Source organism: Psammomys obesus, unplaced genomic scaffold (assembly GCF_907164565.1).
Source record: "Psammomys obesus unplaced genomic scaffold, mPsaObe1.curated_primary_1811, whole genome shotgun sequence".
NCBI lineage: Eukaryota > Metazoa > Chordata > Mammalia > Rodentia > Muridae > Psammomys > Psammomys obesus.
The window spans coordinates 8,814,439-8,839,480 of record NW_026590677.1 but is presented as its reverse complement, the minus strand read 5'-3'; the positions used below and the strand labels follow the sequence as shown (position 1 = coordinate 8,839,480).

General features: G+C 38.9%; 1 protein-coding gene across 1 annotated transcript; it reads right to left on the bottom strand.

Annotated features, from left to right (window-relative positions):
* Window positions 1-6,916: 6,916 nt before the first annotated feature.
* Window positions 6,917-9,077, bottom strand: Tceal8 (transcription elongation factor A like 8). The gene is made up of 3 exons (XM_055608277.1): window positions 8,987-9,077; window positions 8,500-8,571; window positions 6,917-7,892 (listed from the first exon to the last, which is right to left on the bottom strand). The coding sequence occupies exon 3, from the start codon at window positions 7,868-7,870 to the stop codon at window positions 7,508-7,510; it is 363 nt and encodes a 120-aa protein (XP_055464252.1). The 5' UTR covers window positions 7,871-7,892; window positions 8,500-8,571; window positions 8,987-9,077; the 3' UTR covers window positions 6,917-7,507.
* Between the last annotated feature and the right edge of the window lie 15,965 nt (window positions 9,078-25,042).

Sequence of the window (25,042 nt, the reverse complement as noted above, 5' to 3'; positions counted from 1 at the left end):
CCCGGTCACAAGCAGCTCAGCTCAGTGTGTTGTCCTAAATCCTACAAGCATACATACACTTAGGTAATTAAGATTATACAGGAAGTACCATGCTTTCCCCCACATCGTGAATGTTAACCAACTAAAAACCCCATGCTACATGAGCATTTTGATAACCAAGAATACACCATGCCATCTCAATCTGTCAGACAAAACTGTAATCCTGGCTTCCTTGGCTACAAAAAAGTCACAGGCGACAAAAATGGCAGCAGGCCTTTAGATAGATGTACTGGCGAGGTTACAATAAAATTCTGCATTCCCTCAGTGCTCAGTTTACAAGAAAACAAAGCAACAGACCACACTAAGTTCAGCATTCCTAGTTCATCAGATCTACATATTAACGTATGAGGAAGAGGCATCCCCCCATCAATACATGTATTCCTGTGGAGCAGCTGAAAACCTATGGCGGGGGCTCTCAGGATGCCAGTCTCAACACAGCACTGCAGCTCTCGCCCGTGAGCCTGCCCTCCAGTCAGCCTAGCAACATGAGTTAACTCACACTCTCCAGACATGGCTTAACAATTCTGTGTTCAAGAGGAACCTTTTCTGTCAATTCTACCATATATTTAACCACGTGCTCTCCTTTAGGATACTTACAATAAACACAAGTATTTTACCAGAAATGCACATATGGACCCCCAGGTTCAGCTGCAAACCAGTCCTCTGGATGTGGTAAGAGGATTAACAAAGGCCATACCCAGAAGACAGCCTGCCCAAAAGGCTAGCAGGGTATTTAGAGTGTTCTGCTACTTCTGACATCCTTTGGAGCCCTGATTATTTAATCTAATAAAAAACATTCCACTATACCACCCTCTATCCTGGTTTCAAGCTCAAAATATTAAATATCCTTTAAATCTATATAACGTGTAATCATACTAAAGGTTAAGATCAAATGATCTTTTGTCCTTTGTACTTCACGAAATGCCTCATTTTCCTTAGATGACAGCTCCAAAGCAGAACCTTTTTAGTTACTACCAGTGATTAGGTAAATGGAGGTTCCTTCATGTAAATGGAGGTTCCCATGTTCAAGTCTCTTCTTTGATCCAAACCTTCCACCTCTGTTCACTCTTCCAAAAGTTCTAAATGTACACCTAAAGAAATTTTCTCCATAACCTACTTGACTTTGTTTTCTGCCTACATATATGTTCCAATATCCTGCCAGACCCAGGTATTTCCTACATCCACAACAGTGCCAAAGCAGCTACCACAAGTGTCCCAGTCTGACCTCACAGACTTCCATCAAGCTGGACCTGCACTTTCCCTCCCAGCCATGGGTGTTCTCACAGACCCTGGACAGCATCAAAACAGCCCACCCTTCCCGGGCTTGGCCAACATTTCAGCCTTTTAACCTCCCTACAGCACCCCAAGTGTCAGCAGGAAGCAGCCAGAAAAGAATCTATAGCTGTTATTCACTTATTATTAACAAAAGGCTGGAATGGTGTGCTTCAGGCCCAGGACAAGTAGCTCCAGGTTCTCCCAGCATTCTTCAATCCCTACCTGCTGCCTTGCATGGCTGGCAACTCTCTACTGGCAGCCCTCTACCCTGAACTTTCCATTGCAAAGGCTTCCTCTCCTCCTCTTGACCATGTAATCTGGACATTTTGTTGCTATTATTTTTCTCTATCTCTCTCTTACCCCCTTACATGGCAACCAAGGGCTGCTTTCAATGAACCTAAATTTGTATACTTTAACTTGCCTTACATGAGAAGCAGCCCAAGCTCCTCATATTTCAATTATAGAAAAAGGGAGGAATGTTAGTATTTAGGCAAGCTTCTTCTGGGTTGCCTAGCAACAACCTATGATGTCATCATGTGTCTCCTGGCAGGTAGCCACACCTGACAGATGTGGTTCAGCTGCTTCATAAAAGGATCAACCTGTCTCTCTCTTGCCCTCTTGCTTTCTTGCCCTCTCGTCTCTTACCCTCTTGCCCTCTCCCTTTTCTCTGTCAGTGTGCTCCCTTCCCTTCCCTCTATCATGTCTCCCTTTCTCCTCTCTCTTCATCTCCATCCAATAAACCTCTTTCATATAAAATCTGCTATGCACATCATTATTTCATTGGTCCTAATAGTTATTTTATTTAGCTTGTCTGTAAGTTGCTTCCTTTATGCAAGTCTAGCTGAGGGTTATGACAGTAACAATGATGACTGATAAACCAACATGCCCTAAAAGCCTACTATATGGCCAGCATCACATATAGTTTCCTGAATTTTGTTTTCCACAACTCAGTCTCATTTTATATATGAATAGAATTCATTTTTAGCTAAATTAACCAATGTGATCGCATACTTCAAAGTAGAAAATTTTACTCTGCCGTGTGCTTTCTTGGTAAACTTAGTTCATCATTTTAGGTAGTGGGTTTCCAGGGCTTGGTTAACGACTATTTCCAAATCTTGCATTATGTGACCTGATCTCAAGCAGAGTCCACAGATTGTTCACTAAACACGAACACTTAATGATGATGATAGAGATGATAACAGTAGCAATCAATGATGGTGGAGAAGAAATATTTTGTTTCATCTAAGAGTTTTATGTCTGTGGCACTATAAAGGTCCTGGTTTTTAAGAAAGTAGATGTCCTTCAAGAAAAAAGATAATTGATGTATAGAAGCCCAATGTATATACCAATAGGAAGAAAACAGATATAACAGATTCATTTATTTGTCTTTAAGGCTATACATATACTTAATTAAATTGTATTTCTTTTCTATTACTTTCTTTTTTTCCCCCTTATTTTTCTTTATCTATGGGACTTAAAAGAAAACCTGCTGGAAGAGTTGTTTCATTCCTTCCTTGTTATGGGTTCCAGAGCTCTAACTCAGATTGTTGGGTTTGTTAGGAAACACCTTCACCTGCTGAGACATCCCTCAGGGTCTCACTTTGCATTTCTAAAACAAAGAATTTGACTTTTCACCTCATTACCTTTAAGATGCCAGAAGCTGAGGCTCAGCTCCGGAAGAGAAGATTCAAAGAGTAACAGCTTCTTCTGACACTTCTTATGGCAGCTTCTTATGATTCCCAACACCCATATCCAGGGGCTCACAGCTGCCAGTAACTGCAGCTCCAAGTGGGCATCTGATGCCTCTGGCCTCCATGGGCAACCCCACATATGCATGCTCATAACCACACGTGGATACACACACACACACACACTCACACACACATATGTATATACATAATTAAAAATAACAAAAGCAGCCAGGATTAAAGGATTGAGGCATGCCTTTCATCCCAGTACTTGGTCTACAATAGTGAGTTCCAAGACAGCCAAGGCTGAAACCCTGTCTTGAAACACAGAAAGAAAGAAACTAATGAACATAAATCTTTTAAAAAGATCTCAGAAATATTTCTTCAGATGACAGATATGAAGAACATGACTTAACTGCACTGCTTCCTCCACTTCAAGACCTTAAAAAGCAGCTTTAATTGTGTTTTCTGAATGATTTTGCTTTTTTATTTTCTGTGCACTAGAATGAAGGTGCCCATGGAGGCAAGATGCATCAGATCTTCTAAAGCTGGAATAACAGGTGGTTGTGAGCCTATGAATATGAGTACTGGAAACTGTACTCAGGTCCTATGGGAAAGAAGCAAGAGCTCTTAATCACTGATCCAGCTTCCTAAAAAGCATCAAAACACCAACTCATTTGGATTGTCCTGAGTCTCCAAATTAAAAGCTGAGTCTGCAGTATAGGGGTTATTCAAACAAGTGGTAACAGCATTTTTTTTTTCCTCCCAAGATGTAGGATCCCAAGCCTTTGCAAGCTTCCTTTACCTGCAATCATGTACGCTTTGGGGTCTGAGCTGACAAAGACGTGAGATGCCTTGCATTACATAGACACAGAGCTAACTCATCATAGAACCACTGAATCAGGCCAGGGCACATTTCAGGCCATTCTGGAAGTCTGAACAGGGTGGATAAGACAAGAATGGAGAAAATCTTATCTGTTAGCTAACTGAATTTTTGCTCTTTCTCTTTCTCCCTTTCCTCTCCTGTCTTCTATCCTCTGTCCAATTACTTGCTATAACTCTGGAGAAATAAAAGTGCTTGTTGCAAAGCAGGATTCTGGAGGCTAGTTCATTGGACTCTGAGGCAAGGGTCAGCTCCTCATATTTCAACTGCAAGTGACCCCAGTGAGACACCTACTAGCTCAAAAGCTGTCCTAATCAGTGTTCCCAGCAAGGGAGCTTTAAGGCTTTATCTCTTCCTTTGGAAAAACAATTTCCAAAAGAGAAATATTAACAGAACAAAAGATAACATGCTCCGGCTTGGAATGGGAACAGCTCTCAATCTGTTCAGGATAGTACAGCTTTCAGCTCTGGAAGCCCTGGTGCCTGACAAAAGCTTGAGCCAAGAAACCAAATGGTGGACCCAAGCTACAGAGGAGTGCCTGAGTGGCCCCTGCGAGTACTAAGATGCTGAAAATCATAGCCTTTCTAATCAAACTGTCACAGTGAGCCTAACCTCTAGACCCTTACTCTACTGGGAATTCCAGCTCAACCATCATCCATCAGCCTGTTGCAATCTTGAAAAATCATCTGTATTTGTAGTTTTCTTTTAATATGCTTTATTCATGTTGCAAGAAGGGAATGCATAACTCAGCATGATGTTCAAAAAAATTTTTATTTTATATTACATCTCACCTTTGGCTCTTTGATCCTTCATTCCTTGTAAACAGGAAGGTTTTAAGTCTTATTATCTATAATACTATTAGTATTTCCTCAAAATTTCATGTTTACATTTATTATAGTTTTTTTGAACTTTTGTGTATGGGAGTTTTGCCTGAATATATATCTGTGCACCACGTGCATACCTTGTAACTGGGGAGACCAGAAGAGGTCATTGGATCTCTTGGAACTGCATTCACAGCTTATTGTGAGCCACTATGTGGGTGACAGGAATGAAAACTTGTCCTCTGGAAAAGCAGCCAATGCTCTTAGCAGTTGAACCATCCCTCCAGCTTCAGCACTTACCAGTGTTTCATTATATTTATCTCATAGTCTTTATATATGTTGGAAGGCACACTGTGCATACCAATGATCCTTGGCAGTTTGTTAGCTATGTTGTATTTACAGCCCGGAGTCAGAATATAAATCGAGTGGATTACATGTGGGCCCCAGAGGTCAGCACATCCTCAATACTTTTTGTTTTTTTTTCCTCTCTCCCTTTCCTCTCCCTCTTCTGTTCAATTACTTGTTATAACTCTGAAGAAATAAAAGGGCTTCCTGCAAAGCGGGAGTGCCATCAAAGAATGTACATGGCAGAGTACTGATTTCTCCTTCAACCTCCACATACTCTTTGCAGCACATGCTGCCCCCTCCACATACAAACAAACAAATAAATGTGATTTAAAAATTTAAAGGAAAATGTTGATATTGGACATGGACCACAGAGGGTTAAGAAAAACCGTAGTTTAAGGAACTGAGCATGTCAAGAATATTTTTAATGGCATCTGAATTTCATTACTGATGAAGCCTAATTAAAGGGAGCAGATAGTTTTCTTTTCTTTACCATCCCCATGTTTTTGCTTATCAGATTTTCTATTTTTTTTCATTCTAAAACAGAATTGATTAATTTTATAGCAAAAATAAAAGTACTTGTTAATAGTCAAAACATGATTATCAGTCAAATACCCATCAATATATGGGGATATCAGAATAAAAAGATACCCTTTATTCTACAGGAGCAATGTAAAACCTATCACTTATACAATAGTCATTCTACTCCAAGTACGTTTATCATGCTCATAGTACCTTTGAAAGTTTTTGAATCTTTCTATATTTCAGCAAGGGGTAGAAGGGTGTGGTTATGATACTTAGATACACATACATATTCACTTTATAAACCATCTTTATCTTTTAAGAAATGAGATGGAAAACAACCTTGTACATACACCTGTTCTCCAAGGATCTCCTGAACTAGTAGGGCCTGCCAGGAGCTGTCTGACAGATTTGTCTTAAAAGGCAATGACACCAATCTTATTTTTTGTTAGAATCAGCTGTTCTGGGAATCGAATACAAAGCTCAGTTGGCAGAGTGCTTATCTACTATGTATAAAACCTTGCATTTGATTCCCAGCATCATATAAACTGAAAGCAGTAGTGGTGCACACCTGCAATCCTTGCACTTGGAAAGAGGAGACCAAAGGATCAGAAGCTTAAGGTCATCTTAGGCTATAAAAAACAAACCAAAACCAAATACCCAGTAACTCATAGTTTTCATCCAAATTTCATTACCTTGGTCTACTCTCAAATAGGTTTAGTATATCAGTTTGGGACCCTACAGAGAAACCACTCCACCTTTTAAAACAAAAGGGATTAGTTCTGCTAAGGACTCTGCAAGATTCCTCAGAAACTTAGAGCACTGTTTTTTTAAGACCATATGAAAAAAAAAAAATCTGTGTATGAGCCTTCATGAGCACATGTGTACCATGTCTGTGTAGAGTCTAGAAAAGGGCATCAGATACCCTGGAACTGGAATTACAGGGGGTCATGTGCCACTATGTGGGTATTAGAAATGGAGTCTGGGTTCACCACAAGAACAGTAAGTACTCTGATGTACCCCACTCATTACTTAGGCTAAGTCACTATAGAACAGAAGCTTAAAACTTTGGGTAAGCAGAGTGTGGTGGCTTATACTCATGTTGGCCTTCGGCTGCTTCAACTAAAACACAAAAAAAAAAACAAGGTACAGTGGCACCACCTGTTATTTGAGCACTGGGAGTGGAGGTGAGGTGGGAATTCAACAAAACCCAGTGTGGCCTTGATACTCAAGGCCCCAGTAGTAGGGGCCAGCAGAGATCAAAAGATGGAATACTAACTTCCACACATATCCCTGTGAGGCAAATATTTTCCCCCATGAAAAGACCAAATCTTAAGCAAGTATATCTATAATGATTGCCAGTTTTATTCCTCTGGCTAAGAAATCCAGAGATAATTCCAGGTTTACATTTCTTTTTAATAGTTCCTCACCAAGAGTTTAGTGTCTTTATTGCCTCTACAAGCTGGTTACAAATTAATTTTAATTAATTCCCATTTCTTAAAAAATCTGCAGTTCTTGGTGAGACACATATTCATTAAAAAATACAAATAAGCAAAAGGCAAAATGAAAACACACCACACAAAAATCAGCACTGTTAAGTTTTTTGATATACGTATAATTATACAAGTACACACATAATTAGGAATTTTCCTATATGTGAGCTGACCCTAAATATGCTGCTTCTTAATTCGCTGCTTAATTGTATAATAATGAATAAACACCATTTCCATGCATAAGTGTGAAACTTTCCAACTGAAAAATAAACGTGGAAAATGAGTCAAAATCCAAAATCCAATGAGATGCTGGTAACAACGAAACTACCTAAAAGAATATTCTGCCAGGTAATTAAAAGTAAAATGAAGTTCAAACATACATCAGAAAACGCTAAGAGAAAGAAAGCAGCAGCCAGATTTCAATATGAGAGAAAAAAGATTTCAAGGCCTGGAGCACACAGGGTAGGGACGGCTTCGGGAATGTCTTTGCTTCCAATGCATCATCACAAACTTGTTTCTTACTCTTCTTATCTCTTCCCGAAGCCTTTCCAGCTCATCTACTCCTCTTATCACTTCTTCAGGGTTCAGATGCCTTGTGGGAGTGTCCTCTTTAGGTTCTGGGCTGGGTTGAGCAGGCTCTCCTCTAAGGCTTCCTTCAGCTTCCTCCTGCACACTTTCTCCAGAAGCCTGAAGATTTCCTTCTGCCTGCTGTGGTGGATCCTCCGAAGGATGGCCATCATCTACCTTTGGTGTGTTCTGGGGTGTTCCTTCGTTCTCATCACAAGACTTCTGCATGTTGAGCATTTCTTTTTTGAATAAATTAATCCTAGAAAAAAAAAAAAAGCAAACAAAACCGACTTGGTGCCAGGGAACTGGACAGGCTCTTCCGTTTCCATAGCGACGGACTTTTCTGATTCAAGTCTCTAACAGCAAAAAAGTTTTCTAACTAGCAAAGTCAGGCTCTGAGCTCCTGACTCCACCCCTTCCTCCACCTCCCTTCCCTCCCCCCTCTCCTAGCTCTCTAACTCCATCTTCTCCTGTCCCGGCTCCAGCCCACCATTTTCCCAGCAGGCCCTGCAATAAACCTCTCCTAGCACCGAAATGGGAGCGGCGGGGAAGCAATTAACCCATCCCTTCCCACAAGGCTCTAACACTCCCGCCCTTTCAGGCTTTTCCAAGTCATCCCATCCGCAGCCTTTAACCAGCAAACAGTACGCTCAGCGGCCTCCTCTCTCTCTTTTAAATGTTTTTTTTTTTTTTTTTGCCTCTCCCTTTCCCTTTTTCACCTCATTTCCGCAGGAGGATCTGCACTGGCCTCCCGTGCAGATATCCGGATAGGAAGAGGCTGTGGCGCCCCTGGGATGTGCTTTGGTGTCTTCCACACTTCTACCCCCACCCAAAGGGACCTGAAGCAATCGCACCCTTGCACTGACCTGTAGGTATCTGGAGATTTTTTTTCTCTTCTTGAACCTCGATTTTATGTCGCGCCCAAAAGATCAAGAGTCCTGTAAAAAGACAGGAGTGCTTTGTGAACACGCCAGTGCCTGGATCAAAAGGTCTCTCTTACGAATATAAGCTTTGATAGCACAAAGTTTTTCCATGTTCCCCCTCTTCTCCTTCCTTTTGTGGCAACCCCGCCTTCATCTATACCCTGTTTCCCAGCAAGAGAGCAAAGAATCACACAAGTTTTCCTCACATTGTTATTGTTACTTCTCTCCGTATCTCATGCATTCCGCCTTTCCCCCTCTCTTTTCTTTCTCTCTGCCCATCGGTTAGAGACCTCCCTCCCAGTCTGCCCCATTCCTCACCAAGCAGTCCCAAACCTCGCACAAAATAGTTAAGCAGACCCCTAGGATAAGAGCGATAGTGAGGGATGAGCGTGCTTTCTGGTCTCTGAGCCAGCGCCCACTATTAAAGTACCTGAAAGAAGCCGGGCCCCTCCTCTTTAGCAAGACTGAGCTGCTACTGAGGAACTGGGCCTGGATTATAAGGACTTCTGCACACGTCGACTGCAGGTCACGTGAGGGCCGCGTCATCAATGAGCTCCAGCCTTTGGCTACCCCTCACATTAACATTGCAGCCCACCCCCTACATTCCGTTCACTTGATACTGTCAATCTTTTTTCTTATGTGCCAATGGGAGACAATAAGACCGGTCTCGTCACCAAGTATCTATTCACCTTACTCAGATTACCAGGAAAGATCAGTCTTTTAGGGTGCATCGACCAGTTCTCCTAATTTGGGAAACCATCGCTTTCTCTCCCTTGCTCCCTGTACTTCTCGTCCCCTCCCCCAAAATCCTACAGTCCACCATTTCTCTGGGAAGCTTATTCGGCTTTAAAATGGGGGAAGGTCATAGGTGCGCGCTCATGCGGGTAGGGAGAGACTGGCTGAAAAGGAAGGAATGTTTAGCTTCACTAACCCTCTTGGGTAGCTTTCTCTTGTGTTCCGTTTTAAAGAATCATGCTTTTAAATATTTTAAAAGATATACTTCATACGAATTACTTAACACTAGATGAGGAGAAAATAACTTCATTAAATCAATTTTAAGGTTTCAAAAATATTCTAATGGCTACAAAATGAAATGACAGTATTTACAACATACTGATGTGTTAGGATTTTTTAAATCTTACTAAAATGGAAGCGTTTGCAAACTGAAAAGAGCCAATTTTGTCTCCTTACTTTTGTATTCACAATCCACCACTCTCTCTGGCTGAGCTTAAACTATTATGAGATGTCTGAACTTTTAATTGATGACTGCTGGCAGCTTCCACTTGCAAATAAAGGCTTCAGACAGACCTCTTTTTCTTGTCCTTTGTGGGATCCAGTGTCTTTGTTAAACAAAAAAGCCTGCTTTTCACTCTTTGAACTTTGGTAGAACTCAAAGAAACATGTTTGTTGGTAAACTTTTGTTATTAAGAACAGAATGTTTGTAAGGAAATAATGCTTATAATGGAGCAGAAAGGAGAGAGCTCTTTGTATGTCACCATTGACTGTTGGGCTTATTAAGCACATAGGATTATTCATTCATTCACCCGTGGCACTCTAGATACCCTGATGGTGTTCAATGTGCTCCATTAAAACAAGAGCCATCTCAGAGAATTCCATACTCTACCAAAGAGCTATTTACACCCCGTGCTTATTGCTGCTTTATTTACCATAGCAAGGGATACTATTCAGTTCAGAAAAAAAAAATCAGGCTGGGCATCATGGCACACGCTTTAATTCCAGCACTCAGAGGCAGAAGCAGCAGGCAGATCTTTGTGAGTTCAAGGCCAGCCTGGTCTACAAAGTGAGTCCAGGATAGCCAGGGGTACAGAGAATCCCAGTACAAAAAAATTTTTTTTTTCAGGAAAATGAATGTACTTAGAATGTATAATATTAAATGAGATCACACAATATCAGAAAGAAAAAAGCATATACTCTCTCTCATAGTCAGAACCTGGTCGATAAATATGTATGTTTATTTATTTATATAAACAAATTTACATTTGCAAACAGTATAACATTTAGAAATGAAAACAAGAAAGGTCTAATATTAGGAGGTGAGGAAGGGTTGAATCCAGGGAATGGACATGAGATATGGAAGAAGACATAAACTTTTCTATTTCTAACTTTGCTATGGATTTCTCATTTTTTGGTGATAGAAAAGTATACAAAATATATACAATAGTGAAAGTGTAAACTGCAATGTGAGGCTCCACAACTTCGGAATGGATATTTTAACTACTCAAAACTTTATTGAGATGCATAGACTTTGGTTCTGGTAAATTTCATCACATTGATATTCTTTTATTTGCAAGTTTTTTGTTTGTTGTTTTTTTTTTTTTTTTTTTTTACAAAAAAGTTTATAAAATAAACTGTCAACATGCATGATTGTTGTTATCAAAACACAGAGAGACTATCACTAGGGTGTAAAAAAAAAATAGCAGTATTTTAAAGAAGAAGCTGATTTTCTGAAACCCAGAGTCCACTAGTATCTGCAGGTGTGGTGGTATCTGAAGTGGCTATCTACCTGAAGAGTCAAGAGAAACAGAATGGGGTATGGTAAGGACTGTCTGTTGCAAGTGTGATCACAATGGAATGTATTTGCACAGAATAGTCCACCACGGAAAAAGAAAAGGCCTCAAAAATAAATATTTTCTTTGGTTTAATGTTTAATAATTTATAATTAAGCACAAAATTCATTCCATAGATGAGATGCAAGTTTTCTCTTATTTGAGGAGACTGTGTACCATAAATATAATTATATTTCCTTACTACTTACAGCAAAATGTTTTCACTCTTTGTGATGCTACCAGTACAAATATTATTCATAGCAAAATTGAATTTCTGTATGTAGAATTCTGTGAATTTTAATGTTAGGATTTATTTAAGCATTACTACGGTCAGAACATAGTCTTTTACCCCAAAATTCATTCATTCATTCATTCGGTCAGTCACTCATTCGTTCTCTTGCTTTCAGGTTTTTTGTTGTTGTTGTTGTTTTGTTTTGTTTTGTTTGTTTGTTTGTTTGTTTGTTTTCTGAGACATGGCTTCTCTGTGTAGCTCTGGCTGTGCTGGAAATCACTGTGTAAGCCAGGCTGGCCTCAAACTCACTGAGTTCTGCCTACCTCTGCCTCCTGAGTGCTGGGGATCAAAGGCATGGCCCCCACCACCTAGCTTTCCCCAGATTTTCTGTCTTTCTTTTTAGCCATATCATACCCTTTTCCTTATAGTTTAGCAGTCCTTGATTCCCACTTTGTCTTGTCTTTCTCTTTCAGCAGAATGCTGCTGTTAGATAAAACAGGAAAGAAAAATAACAATTCTAAAACAGGGTTTATTTGGAAGCAACAGCAAACATAATATCAAATGAACATAACCCCATATTAATAATATGAGCTCCTCCAGGACATAGGTTCCTCTGAAAAATGACCATTCAAGCATTTTATGGTCCCAAGAAGGTTTGAACCCCTCCGTGACCTTTAAACTTTCCTAGCTCCCTTCCTTTTTCATGTGTTTGTGTGTGAGTGTGTCCATGTACTGGGGGAGGGGGTGACAGCAGTGATATATGGATTGTGGGTGGAGATCAGAGATCATGCTTCAACTTCTGTTTTTGTAGTGATTATTGTAATAGTAACTAACATGTTTCCCATAAATATCATCATTTCAAAAAGAGTTTGAGTGGCCTGGGAATGTATGTCAATAGTAGAACTCTTACTTAGTGTGCTCTAAGCCCTGAGCGTGATCCTTGGTGTAAACACACACATGCACTCAAACTCATGCACACACACACACACACATGCACACCCATGTGGGTCCAGTTTTCTTATAGACAAACCTTTGTGCTCCCACAAAAATTGAAGTGAAAGTTTTGTCCTCTCTGCCTATTCTACATATATGTGGTCACAGCCATAGTGATGTTATTGATGGGGATTATTAATTCTTTTTTCCTAAAGTCTCAAAAAAGAAAATGCAGTCAGTTTAGTAATACCACACCTGACAAAGAACCAGGTCTTCGGTCTTCTATGAGCAATTTCAGAATGGCAGTGTAACAGTCAGCTGGCTTTGAAATTAAATTAGTCAGGGTAGATTTTGAACACAAGTGAAGTTTAAGATACTAACATAGTATTGATGTAAACACACATCTCTTAGGGTTTGGGACATGGCTCAGTCATTAAAAATGCTTTATGTTCTTCCAGAGAATCAGATTTCTAGCAACCACATAGAGCTTCACAACTGCCTGCAATTCCAACTGCTGGGGATCCAACATCCTTTTCTCACCTCTGCACTTGTACATACATGCACATACACAGACAGACAGACACACACACACACACAAACACATAAATAAAAATGTAAAATATACACATCTTAGTAAAAAGAGAAGAAAAAGTGTAGGTGTTAATTTTAACAATGAGGATGTAGGTTCTGAAGAACAGCCACACTGGACATCTGAGTTAATTATTGTCTTTGTGGGTGTGTGTGCACTCAACCTGCACTGGAGATACTTCTAAATCTGGAAGTGCCCCAGGCAATGCAAGGGAGGAAGAGGAGGCTGCAGGTTAGCACTGTCTTATCCAGAAAGCCTTTTGGTATGACTAGGATATCTGGATGCTTTCTATGTTTATTTCTCTATCGTCTTGCATTCTGACACTCTCTGTAGAAAAATTCATCTTTCACATTTTTCATTGCTGTTTATGTACTGCAATGTGGTGCTTCAATTCATGTAAGCATTCTGCAATGGCCAAATTAGGGTAATTAGCATATCTGTCTCCTCAAATATGTATCATTTCTTTTTGGTAGGAACAACAAAAATCTATTCTTCTGAGTACTTCAAAATTACACAAATTACAGTTAACTACACTAACTATAGAGAGCAATAAAACTTATACCTCGGGCTGGAGAAATGGCTCAGAGGTTAAGAACACTGGCTGTTCTACCAAAGGGCCTGAGTTCAATTCCCAGCAACCACGTGGTGGCACACAATCATCTATAATGAGATCTGGTGCCCTCTTCTGCCCTGTAGGCACACATGCAGGCAGAACACTGTATAAATAATAAATAAATAAATCTTTAAAAAACCCTTAAACCTCTTATTTAATTGTAACTTTGCATCCATTGAACAATCCCTCCTTATCTTCCTTTGCTATCATTGCAGTTTCAAGGGTAAAGATCTTAGAATGGGTAAACACAGATCCTGGCCTGACTTCCATTTAAATTGATTCTGCTTTTTGTTGCCATATTTCTTGAAATAAAAATATGTTCTACAGGTTTAGCATGCATAAATCTAATATATTCTGCAAACTATCCAGAATAACGATTGGCCACAACAATTTAACTTGAAGCAGCATTTATGATATATATTATTTCTTCCATCTATTTCTTTTTCCTTCTGCACACTGACTGAACTCACATTATAAATGATCATAGGAAAGAGTTTCCAGTTATGCAGTCCATGGGACACTGTAAACATAAAGTGCAGTGTCATGGCCACTAACTTTGCAAATTCCAGTAAGTCAGTTTGCTTAGATTTCAATAGGCAACATTATGTTTCGATCCTGTATTTACTCATTCTAAGATCCATACCCTGTTTTGATGGCTTTCTGGTTTGTATCTCTCACTAGTCCAGAAGTGCCATAAAATGTATTTGATCCAACTTTGTAAATGACAAATTGGTCAAAATAGTTTAAAACTCCATTATTATCAAATGCTTAAATGAATACACATTTTAAAAATAAGATGTAAGACATAAAATCGGACAAAATAATATACATATAATAAAGTATATTATATTAAAGTTATATAGGTAGCCAAAATGATAGACTAGTATTTAGAAAATGGTTCTTTCTCTGTGTGTATCTATCTATCTATTTTTTTGGGGTGCAAATATAGAATGATATTTTTTTCTAGTAATTAATGTCAAATATCCACTTTATTATGGAATTATGGATTTCTTCAGTGACGTTTCAGTTTGGTTCTTCAGTCACTTTCATTTATTAAGATTCACGTTCCTCTGTAGCAGGTTCCTAGGTTGTTTCCTGTTTTCTTCTTCTTCTGATGTCCATCCTCTTTGCCTTTCGGGATGGGGAACAACCTAGGAACCTGCCACAGAGGGCCTCTGAAAGCTTCTGCCCTGAAGACTATCAAAGCAGACGCTGAGCCTGATGGCCAACTGTCGGGCAGAGTGAATGGAATCTTATGTAAGAAGTGGGACATAGTAAGAGCTGGAGAGGACGGGAACTCCACAAGGAGAGCAACAGAACCAGAAAATTTGAACACAGGGGTCTTCCCAGAGACTCATACTCCAACCAAGTACCATGCATGGAGATAACATAGAACCCCTGCGCAGATGTAGCCCATGGCAGTTCAGTGTCCAAGAGGGTTCCATAGTAATGGGAAGAGGGACTGCCTCTGACATAATCTGATTGGCCTGCTCTTTGATCACCTCCTCCTGAGGCGGGAGCAGCCTTACCAGGCCACAGAAGATGACTATGCAGACACTTTTTGATGAGAACTGATAGACTAAGATCTGAGAGAAGGAGAGGAGGACCTCCCCTATCAGTGGACTTGGGGAGGGGCATGCATGAAGAGGGGGAGGGAGGGTGGGGTCGGGAGGGGAGGAGGGAGGAGCTTATGGGGGGATACAACGTGAATAAAGTGTAATTAATAAAAGTTAAATAAAAAAATTTAAAAAAGATTCACGTTCATATTTATTAAACTTCATTAAACAATTTCCATTTAAAGGAGAAGCACATATGCCCACTATGTGTTTCATCACACAGTGACCACACCCATCCTTGCTTACTTGTTATAATACATGTTTACTAAAACTAAGAAGTATTTCTAGTCTTTATTTTCCATGACCTTGATGTACTTCAAGGCTGAAATACTTTTGTAAAATATTCCACAATTTAGATTTCTCAATATTTGCTCATGATTACATTGAGTTATAGATTTGGAAGAAGAATACCAAAGAGGTGAAATGTCTTTTTCACCACAAGGCTGGGATATGAAATGAACAAAGTGTGAGCAGTGCTGTTAATTCAGAACATTTGATTTCCATTGTCTTCTGGATATTTTCACTTTACTATTTCTCTTTTCATACTCTTTTTTTAGAAGCACATTTCTTCACTGAGCTGTATGTGTGGCAGGAAGTGAGTTTTAGCATTTAGTCCGTACTGAAGCAGAAGAAAGTTAGTATCTGCCCCACCTAGGATGGAGTAGTGTTAAAGAATTTGTGAATTACATGTATTAAAAACAGTCAGAGTGACTAGTGAGTATTTGGGGACAGATAATTTGAAGTTGCACAAATACACTGCAGAGTTTAACCACATAAACTACTAATATGAAATCTTAAAGATGAATTATTATTATTATTGTTATTTTCTCAAGACAGAGTGTCACAATGTTGCTCTGATGGTCCTGAAATCCACTGTGTAGGCCAGGCTGGCTTTAAATTCACAGAGATCTGCCTGACTCTGCCTCACAAGTGGTGGGATCAAAGATGTGCACAATGCCCTGCTAAGGTGAAATTTTTAATATTCCATATTCCTTCCACATTTAATATTTCAAATTAGGCCAGGCATAGAGGAATAAATCTTTAATCCCAAAATTTGAGAAGCAGAGGCAGGCAGATTGAGTCCAGCCTGTGGACTCATAGTGACTCATAGTCACATAGTGAGATCAATGCTGGCTAGGGCTACATAGTGAAACTTTGTCTCAAAAAAAAAAAAGATAGATAGATAGATAGATAGATAGATAGATAGATAAATAGATAAATAGATAGATAGATAGCATTCTAATTATTCTGACCAACACTTTTTTATGGCTTTTTCATTCTTATAAGTTCTTCCTCACTCCTATCTATAAATTCCATTCCCAAATTCATGTAATCCATAAATTTAAAAAATTATTTTTATTTTGTGACCCACTGAGTTAAACAGGGATATCTGTGTGGCATGGATTTCAAACTCTCAATTTGAGCTTGGTGGGAGATAATGAAAATGACTTCCCTCTCCCGGAATATATCAGGAGCAAATATTTCTGCAAGGAGAGTAGGATGCCATGAGCCCTTCTTCCATCTAGCACTGATTGTTTATAAGGTCAATTTTGTGCAGATAATAACAGCTTCTGTGAGCCCATAGCTACTATTGATTGTGCTCTTCTCTCCTTCTTCCCCTCCCTCTCTTCTCCTCCCCCTTCTCTTTCATTTGAGAAAGGGTCTCACTATGTAGCTCTGTCGCATAACTTACTGAGTAAACCAGGCTGATCTTGAAATCATAGAGATCTGCAGGCTTCTGCTGGAATTAAAGTCCAGTGCTACCAGACAAACCTGCCTCTGCAACTACTGTTTTTTGTTTGCTTGTTTTTGTTTTTGTTTTTTTCCTCAGAGGTGACATTTCACTGACCTTCTTCGTATTTTCTAGCTCTTACATTTTCTTTTCCCTTTTTCTCTTCTTCAATGTTCCTTGAGAGTTGAAAGGGGTGGTGCAAGTGTCTTATTTAGGGTTCACTTCTCAAATGTCACTTAATCTTAGCACCTTGATAAGCAACAAGTCTCTGCATTCACTTAAAAGAGAGTTTCTTTGAATAAGTCTGAGATATAAACATGGGTATTTTGAAGGCAGATGCAATGCTATTTAAGGAAAACAACAGGAGTAAATTCCCTTTTCAGACCAGTGGCTGAAACTTTCCCAGCCATGTGTTTCGTGTTTTTTACCAGGATTAGAATACCAGGTATGTAATCCTTCCTGTGGAATGAGTTGGCCTCAAAACCAGGTTTAAAAGCAGTTGGTTAGCCCCATAAGAGTCACGCCATGGCTGCACAAACTGGCATTCATACTGAAGTTCATAAAGTTCACAGCTGTATAAGCCAATCAAATTATTTTCTCCCTAACTTCTTGCTGGCACCTTGTGGCACTAGGAAGTCTATCAGCAATGAAACTTCCAGTTCAATTTCAACTTGATTTCGCTATACTTTACAATCAAGAAATGTAGTATTTAGCAATATGGGCTTTGATATCAAATTTTGCTGGTGTCGTTTGTTGAAGAGGCTGTCTTCTGCTTTTAACCAATGTTTTTGTTTTGTTTTGTTTTTGTTGTTTTGTACCTTTATTGAAAATTGAGTGGCTAGAGTTATGTGTGATTTTTTCTAGATCCTCATTTATATTTTGCTGTCTACATGAATGTATTTATTTTGTTGGTTGGTTGGTTTGCTTTGCTTTTTTGAGACAGGGTTTCTCTATTTAGCCCTGGCTGTCTTGAACTTGCTCTGTAGATCAGGACAGCATCAAACAAGATCTGTCTGCCTCTGCCTCCTGAGTAATGGAATTAATGGCATATTGCACCACTTCCCAGCTTAAATCTATGTTTTTATATTAGTACCAAGCTTATTTTGTCACTGTGACTCTGTAATATAATTTGAGACAAGATATTGTGATTCTCTGGCATTGCTTTTTCTGAACAGTTTGACAGTTCAGAATCTAATGTGCTTCCATGTGAATCATAGATCTTTATTTTTCTCCTTCTTTGAAGACACACAACAAATACCAGAAACAAGTAGGATAGTTAGTATATATGGTCAAATAGAAAAACTGTCAACAAAAAACTGTATTCCTCAAAGTTATCTTTCAAAGAAAAACACAAATAAATACACTCCTAAACAAATAAAAAGCAAGATACTGTGTTGTTCACATTTTTTTTTCTTAAATGAAACATTTAAGTTCTCTACATGAAGCTAATTTACTCCATAAAGTAATTTGAATTCACAAGAAAAGCATGTATGAGGATGCCATAATGAAACCCACTGCTTTGTATGGTAATCTAAAAAGATAAAGGAAGAAAAGCATGAATAAAGGTTATTATGAAATGATAAAAGACAGTACAAATACATATTTCCTCCTCTCTTACATGAGTTGGATAGAAATTTGAGCATTTAAAACATTGTTTCTATGTTTTTGATCAATTTAAAAAATTAGTATGCAAAGTAATGGCTTTTGTTATGGCATGATTATACAGTCATGTTGGTAAGACTTCATGGCTGTAGCTTCTGACATTATTAGGAAACACTCTCTCACAGCAAACTCCCTGATCCTCTGGCTCTTACAATCTTTCTGCCCCATCTTCTGCAACAGTCTCTGAGCCTTAGTAAAGGAATGTTTTGCAGATGTATCCATTAGAACTGATCTCAATAATGCTACATTTTGATTGCTTGTGGTTTTCTGTACTGGCCTCCACTTGTTACACAGACAAGCTTCCTTGATGAGGGAGGAAGACTACATTTATCTGTGGCTATAAGGACAAAAGTTTAGATTGTTCTTGGGGATTATGTTGGTGTAATAAAGTGGTGACTATAGGTTCTCCTCCTCCAATATCCACTACTTCACTAGCATTGAGTAGTTAGCTAGATTTCTAGTACCAGATGTTTTTTTTTCTTCTTCTTGATGAGCTGCTCTTAATTCCAATTAGAGAGAGAACTGTTGCTTACCACCAAGGTATGTGTGCTACTACTGCATCCTTTGGGTTATTGTGCTATGTTGGTCATTTTGTGATTCATGGGTAGACGTGTCAGTTGCCTTCCTCCTTTGGAAACTTGCATGCCACCTCCTGGTCCCATGAGAGCTAACCTTCAGGAAACAGGCATTCGGGTCATTAACACCTCAGAAGCTCCTGAACCCTATCACTGAAGTACATGAAGTCTCCAGCAATAGGGACTTACATTCTACAGCTGGGCACAACAAGGTTAATAATAACAACCTTTATGTTTTGGTAGTATTTTGGACAATCCCGACCAACACTCTAAAGAAAACTTCTCATACCTGCTGTTGGGATTTTTTGTTAGATAGTCTTTGGATCTGGGAAGGAACATTGGCAGCCTAGATAAGAAGAATTTACTTAAAAACAATATATGCATAGTTATATGCAGACTTACATGTATTATAGGTTTTGAGGTGAATAGTTAATAGTATGATTCCTTATGACTTTTGCAGACATCCTTATTATTATTTTACCTTCCCATTCCTTCTGTATATACCTTCTCTCCTGTCCTTAGAATTCCACTTTCTCTCCTTTCCCCTCCTCCTTCTTTCTTCTGTATTTACCATACCCCTCTAAAGAACCCACATTTCCCTGCTGACATCCCTTGTACCCTGCTATTTCCATGTATGCTGTTCCTAGCAATGGAGCATTTTTCTTTCCTGGTTTCCGCAGTTACTCCAGTCTATGTACTCACATCAGATTATTTTGAGGTAGGGGCCTCTGATGAGAAAGAGCATGTGGTATTCATCTTTCTGGCTCTGGAGTACCTCACTCAATGTAGCATTTTCGAGTTGCACCTACTTCCTTTCATATTTCAGTCTGAAATCTGAAGAGCTGAGTAGTGTTTGATAGTGCATATGTACCACATTTTACTATACATTTATCTGTTCAAGAACATTTAGATTGTTTCCATTTCTTGATTTCTTACGTTCAAGTCGTCCCTAGGCCCTCAAGTGTAAGAGACAGCAGGCAAAGGAAACTTTTTTTATAGAAGAATTCACTCTTAAAAGTCTAATCACCTCCATACTAAGCAGTTGCAGAAACATTCACTTTGCACACACCTCAATTTTTTTTCAAACTGTGAATTGCCTTTTAAGGTATGGCAGTGACAGAAACAGTGGCATTTGCGTTTTGTTTTTAAGATTTTTTTGCTTCAGAAATAGTACATACAACTTTTCTGAAATTCTAAAGGATTGATTGGGCAATAAACTGAAGATCAAAATAAAGAAAACTAGTTAAGGATTATTAAACCAGAGCCAAATAAACCTGGATCTTAAACTGGGCTAAATTTCTTACCTGTATGTGACTTTGTGTAAATCATTTATCTTCTTTTATTGTTTGTGTAGGCAATCTTCACAGCAGTTTTGATTTCAATAGTTGTGTTGAAACTCTTGACTCTTAGCCAGCAAGAAATAAAAACCAGATCCCAGGATGAAAAATTTCTCTTCACATGTCCTCTTAATTTTTCCTGTCTTTTTATTCTTCTTCATTGGAACTTTTACCAACTGCTACCACGGTAGCGTCATAAGCTAGATCCCTGATGGAGAAACAGACTTTCTCTATCCCCAAAGAAATCTCACATATTCATTTAAAAAATGTATTTGAGTTTTTTGCCTATGTCTACGTCTGTGCACCATGTGCTTGCCTGATGTCTGCAGAGGCCAGATGAGGGCATCAGACAGTCTGAAACTGGAGCTATAGATGGTAGTGAGCCTCCATGTGGGTTCTGGGAGTTGATCTTGGGTCTCTGGAAGAGCAGACACTGCTCTTAACTGCTGAGCCATCCCCATAAACCTCCATTACATTAAATCATGATGAGTTTGGAGTCATTAGCTACTCTAGTGTAAACTTACCTTAAATCAGCAAATGATTCTCAGAGTTCAGTAACTCACTGGTGCACTTATCAAATGTGCTAAAAATGTATACGGTAGAGCTATATGTGTGTGGGGAGTAGACAATACACAATAGAAATTATGTAGTTTATGATTATTATAAGTGTCTTTCAAAAGCACATGAGTTAAAGTTCTAGTTTCTAGGGTATGGGTTACTGAAACGTGGTAGAGACTAGTGAGTAGAAGTTAGATCACTGAGAGAATGGTTCTGTAGAGGAGAGTGATATCCAAAACCTTTTTTTATTGCTTCAAGTATACTATGAATTCATCAACATCTGTAACACAAACTTTACCTATAATGAACTGTGCTGCTACAGGGTCAATGGCAAAAGGATCAGGTGACCTTTGACTAGAACCACTGAAGCTATATGCCCAAATAAACTTTTTAAAAAGATGTATTTGTTTATTATTTTTAAAAACAATACAAATGCTTTATTTAACAGTTATAGATCATTTATGGGCTAAGTGGTGGGTATCTAGGACTCAGCAACAAGGTCAATACAAGCTCCAAGCCTCTCCTTCTGATACCAATGGGGTGAATACATCACCTTCTCCATTGGGGCCTTTGACAGTGGGCTGGTGTCATTCACAAATTCCTTGCATACTTGCATGTATTGCACTTGCCAACAAGTCCTGCTCTAGCCAGCTAGATTGTCTGAGACTTTTTGTCCATGATGGCCATGACCTGGCAGAGAGTTATTCTTATTTTTTTATATGTGAGTGTTTTGCCTGCGTGTATATTAGTGTACTATGAGTGTGTAGTGTCTGAGGAGGCCAGACCAGGGTGTCAGATTCCTTGGAGTTGGAAAGGCAGCTGTGAGCCACCATGTGGGTTCTGGCAACCAAACGTTTTGCACCCTCGGCAAGATAGGCTAGTGCTTTTGTTTGTTTGTTTGTTTGTTTGTTTGTTTGAAACAGGGTTTCTCTATGTAGCCCTGCCTATTTTGAAACTCACTTTGTAGAACAAACTGACCTTGAAACCACAGGGATCATCCACCTGTCTCTGCCTCTCAAGTTCTGGGATTAAAGGTGTGTGCCAACACTACCAGCATACATATTCTTGCATATATTATATATCAATACCAGTTCCCCCCTCCACTCCGCTCAGTACCCTCCCTCTCCCCTTTCCTCCAGATCCATTGCTCCTCTGTTTCCCTTCAAAAAAGAGCAGGCTTCCCAGGAATATCAACCCAATATGGCATAAGAAGTTACAATAAGACTAGACAGCAGCAAGTGCTCTTAATCACTGATCCAGCTATACAGTCTCTCAACTAAACTTTTATCTTTGTGTGGGTGTTGTGTGTGTGAAATCATGTTTATGTGTCTATTCTGTATATGTACAGACACAAGAAGATGACATCAGGTGTCTACCTTATTTTTATTTCTGTTCATTTATTTATGTTTACGTGTATGAGTGTTTTGCCTGCAGCATGTCTATGCATTACATGTATGCTTGCTGTCCACCAAGGACAGAAGAGGGTGTCAGATCCCCAGGATCTGGAGTTACAGACAATTGTGAGCTGCCATGTGAATGCTGGGAATTGAACTTGGATCCTCTAGAAGAGTACCAGGGGCTCTTAACCATTTAGGGGTCTCTTCAGCCTTCTTTTATTTTATTTCTTTATTTCCATTTGTTTGTTTGTTTGCTTTTTGAGGTAGGGTTATTCTGTGTAGCTCTGGCTATCCCAGATCTCATTCTACAGACTAGGCTGGCCTTGAACTCATAGAATTCTGCTTGCTTCTGTGTCCCAAGTGCTAGGGTTAAAGGCTTCTGCCACCTGGCTTATTTTTTAATTTATGTTTATGTGTGTATGTGTATTGGTTGCTTGTCTTCATGTACACCACATGTATGCAGTACCCACATAGGCCAGAAGAGGGTGCCAGATCCCCTGGAATTGGAATTACAGGTGGTTGTGAGTCCTCTAGCATGGGTGCTGGGAAGCAAATCTCTGCAGGAGCAGCAAGCTCTCCTAAGCACTGAGCCATTTTTTCCAATTCCTCCATTTTATTTTTTTGTGACAGGTTCTCTGAGACTACAGTTCACTGATTAACTAGATTGAACATCCAGAAAACTCGAAAGGTCTACCCACATCTCACTCCTCCCACCACTCGTCCCTGTCCAGTTCTAGAGTTGCAGATGCACACCACCACATCTGGCATTTATGTGGGCACTAGGACTCTCAGGTCCTGATGCTTGTACATCAGTCACTTTAACACATGAATAATCCGCCTAGATATTTTGTCTCGTCTCTTTCTCTCTCTCTTTTAATATTTTATTTTATGTGCATGTGTCTTTTGCCTGAATGTATGTAGGTGCATCTTGTATGTGCCATGCCCTCAGAGACCAGAAGATGGTGTCATATCCCCTCGACTTGAGTTACAAATGGCTTTGATCATGTGGCTATAGGAAATCCATTCTAGGTCCTTTGGAAGAGTAGCCACGGTTTTCCACCTTTGAACCATCTCCCCAACTATAACTTTTTCTCCTTTTAAGTTGATTTTTCTCAGACATTTTTTATGGCACAGGAAAGCTGACTACCACATATGGTAAGGGATAATGTACTCCATTTTCATATCAGAATGTTCATAGATAATGGCTATACTTAGCAAGTTAAGAAATAACGCTTGCAAATTATCTGGTAAGGGCCCAAATCTTCACTAGACAGGGAGTTATTCCAACTCAACAGTAAAAAAATGACTATAAATCTAATTTTAAAATCAACAAAATGAAGTGTAGTAGTGCATGTCTTTAATCCCAGTCCTTGGAAGACAGAGGCAGGTGGATTTTTGTGAGTTCAAGGCCAAGCTAGTCAACTGAGTGAGCTCCAGGGACAGCCAGGACTACACAGAGAGATTCTTAAAAAAAAAGAAAATCAAAGTAATTAGATACACATTTCTCCTCAGAAGATATATAAATAATCAATAAAAAACTATACAGTGTTGAACATTGTTAGTCATTAGGAAAGTTCAGGTTAAAATCTTTATGATCTCCTACGTTTTAATCAACTAAAACTGCTATAATAAATTTGTAACTGTCATCAAAGATATTGAGAAATTGGATCTCTAACACACTGCTGGTAGGATTATCTAATGTCACAGTTGTTTTAGAAAACAATTTGGCAGGTCTTCAAAACTTATACCAAGTTATTATAGACTTTAAAAAAATCATCTCCTAAGAATATACTCAAGAAAACCAAAAACATATTTTGAAGCAAAACCTTACCCACAAATATTTAGTGATGATGGGTGCTATGACATTATAAGAATATAAAAAACCCAGATACAACAAGCCATGTAGTGTATGATTCTATTTATATGAACGTACAAATCCATAGACATAGAAGCAGGATCATTGCTTACCAGATGCTAGGGACATGGAATAGGCACAGTGTCAACAAGTATAAGGTTTCTTTGTAAGGCGGTGAAAATATCTAATTTTGAATTTGATAATGTGATGGTTTCAGAACTCTACTAACATATTAAAAATACTTAATTGTGTGTCTAAGTGAGTAAAATTTTGGATCTGTGAAATATGTTTCTCCAAATTTGTTGAAATACTAACAAATGCACACTAAAAAATATGGTGGTAGATCTCAGAAACCAAACATATTTAAGTATTAGGAATATGAACTGGCAGTGCAGACTGCAGTGTTTATTAATAATATATTCTTTTGCACTATTAGTGTTTTTGTTTTAGCATATGTGTCTATTTTATGAAACATGAAATTGAAGACTGGAGAAATGAGTCAGCAAATAAAGGAGCCTGTTGATCTGGTTCAATCCCCACTACCCATATGGTAGGAGAGAAACAACTACTGTAAGTTGTACTTTCACCTCCATGAGTACGCCATGGTGTACACACACACACACACACACACACACACACACACACCCCTCCCACAAATGAACGAGTTTAATAAAATTCCTTATAACGACTTAGAAACGGAAGAAACATCAAATTAGAAGAGATTCTGATGTTCTGAGTTTGATAGAGAAGCCAAGATTTTATTTTCTGCAAAATAAATAGGATTTATATACAGGTATTCTACCAGAAGCTCTCAAACTTT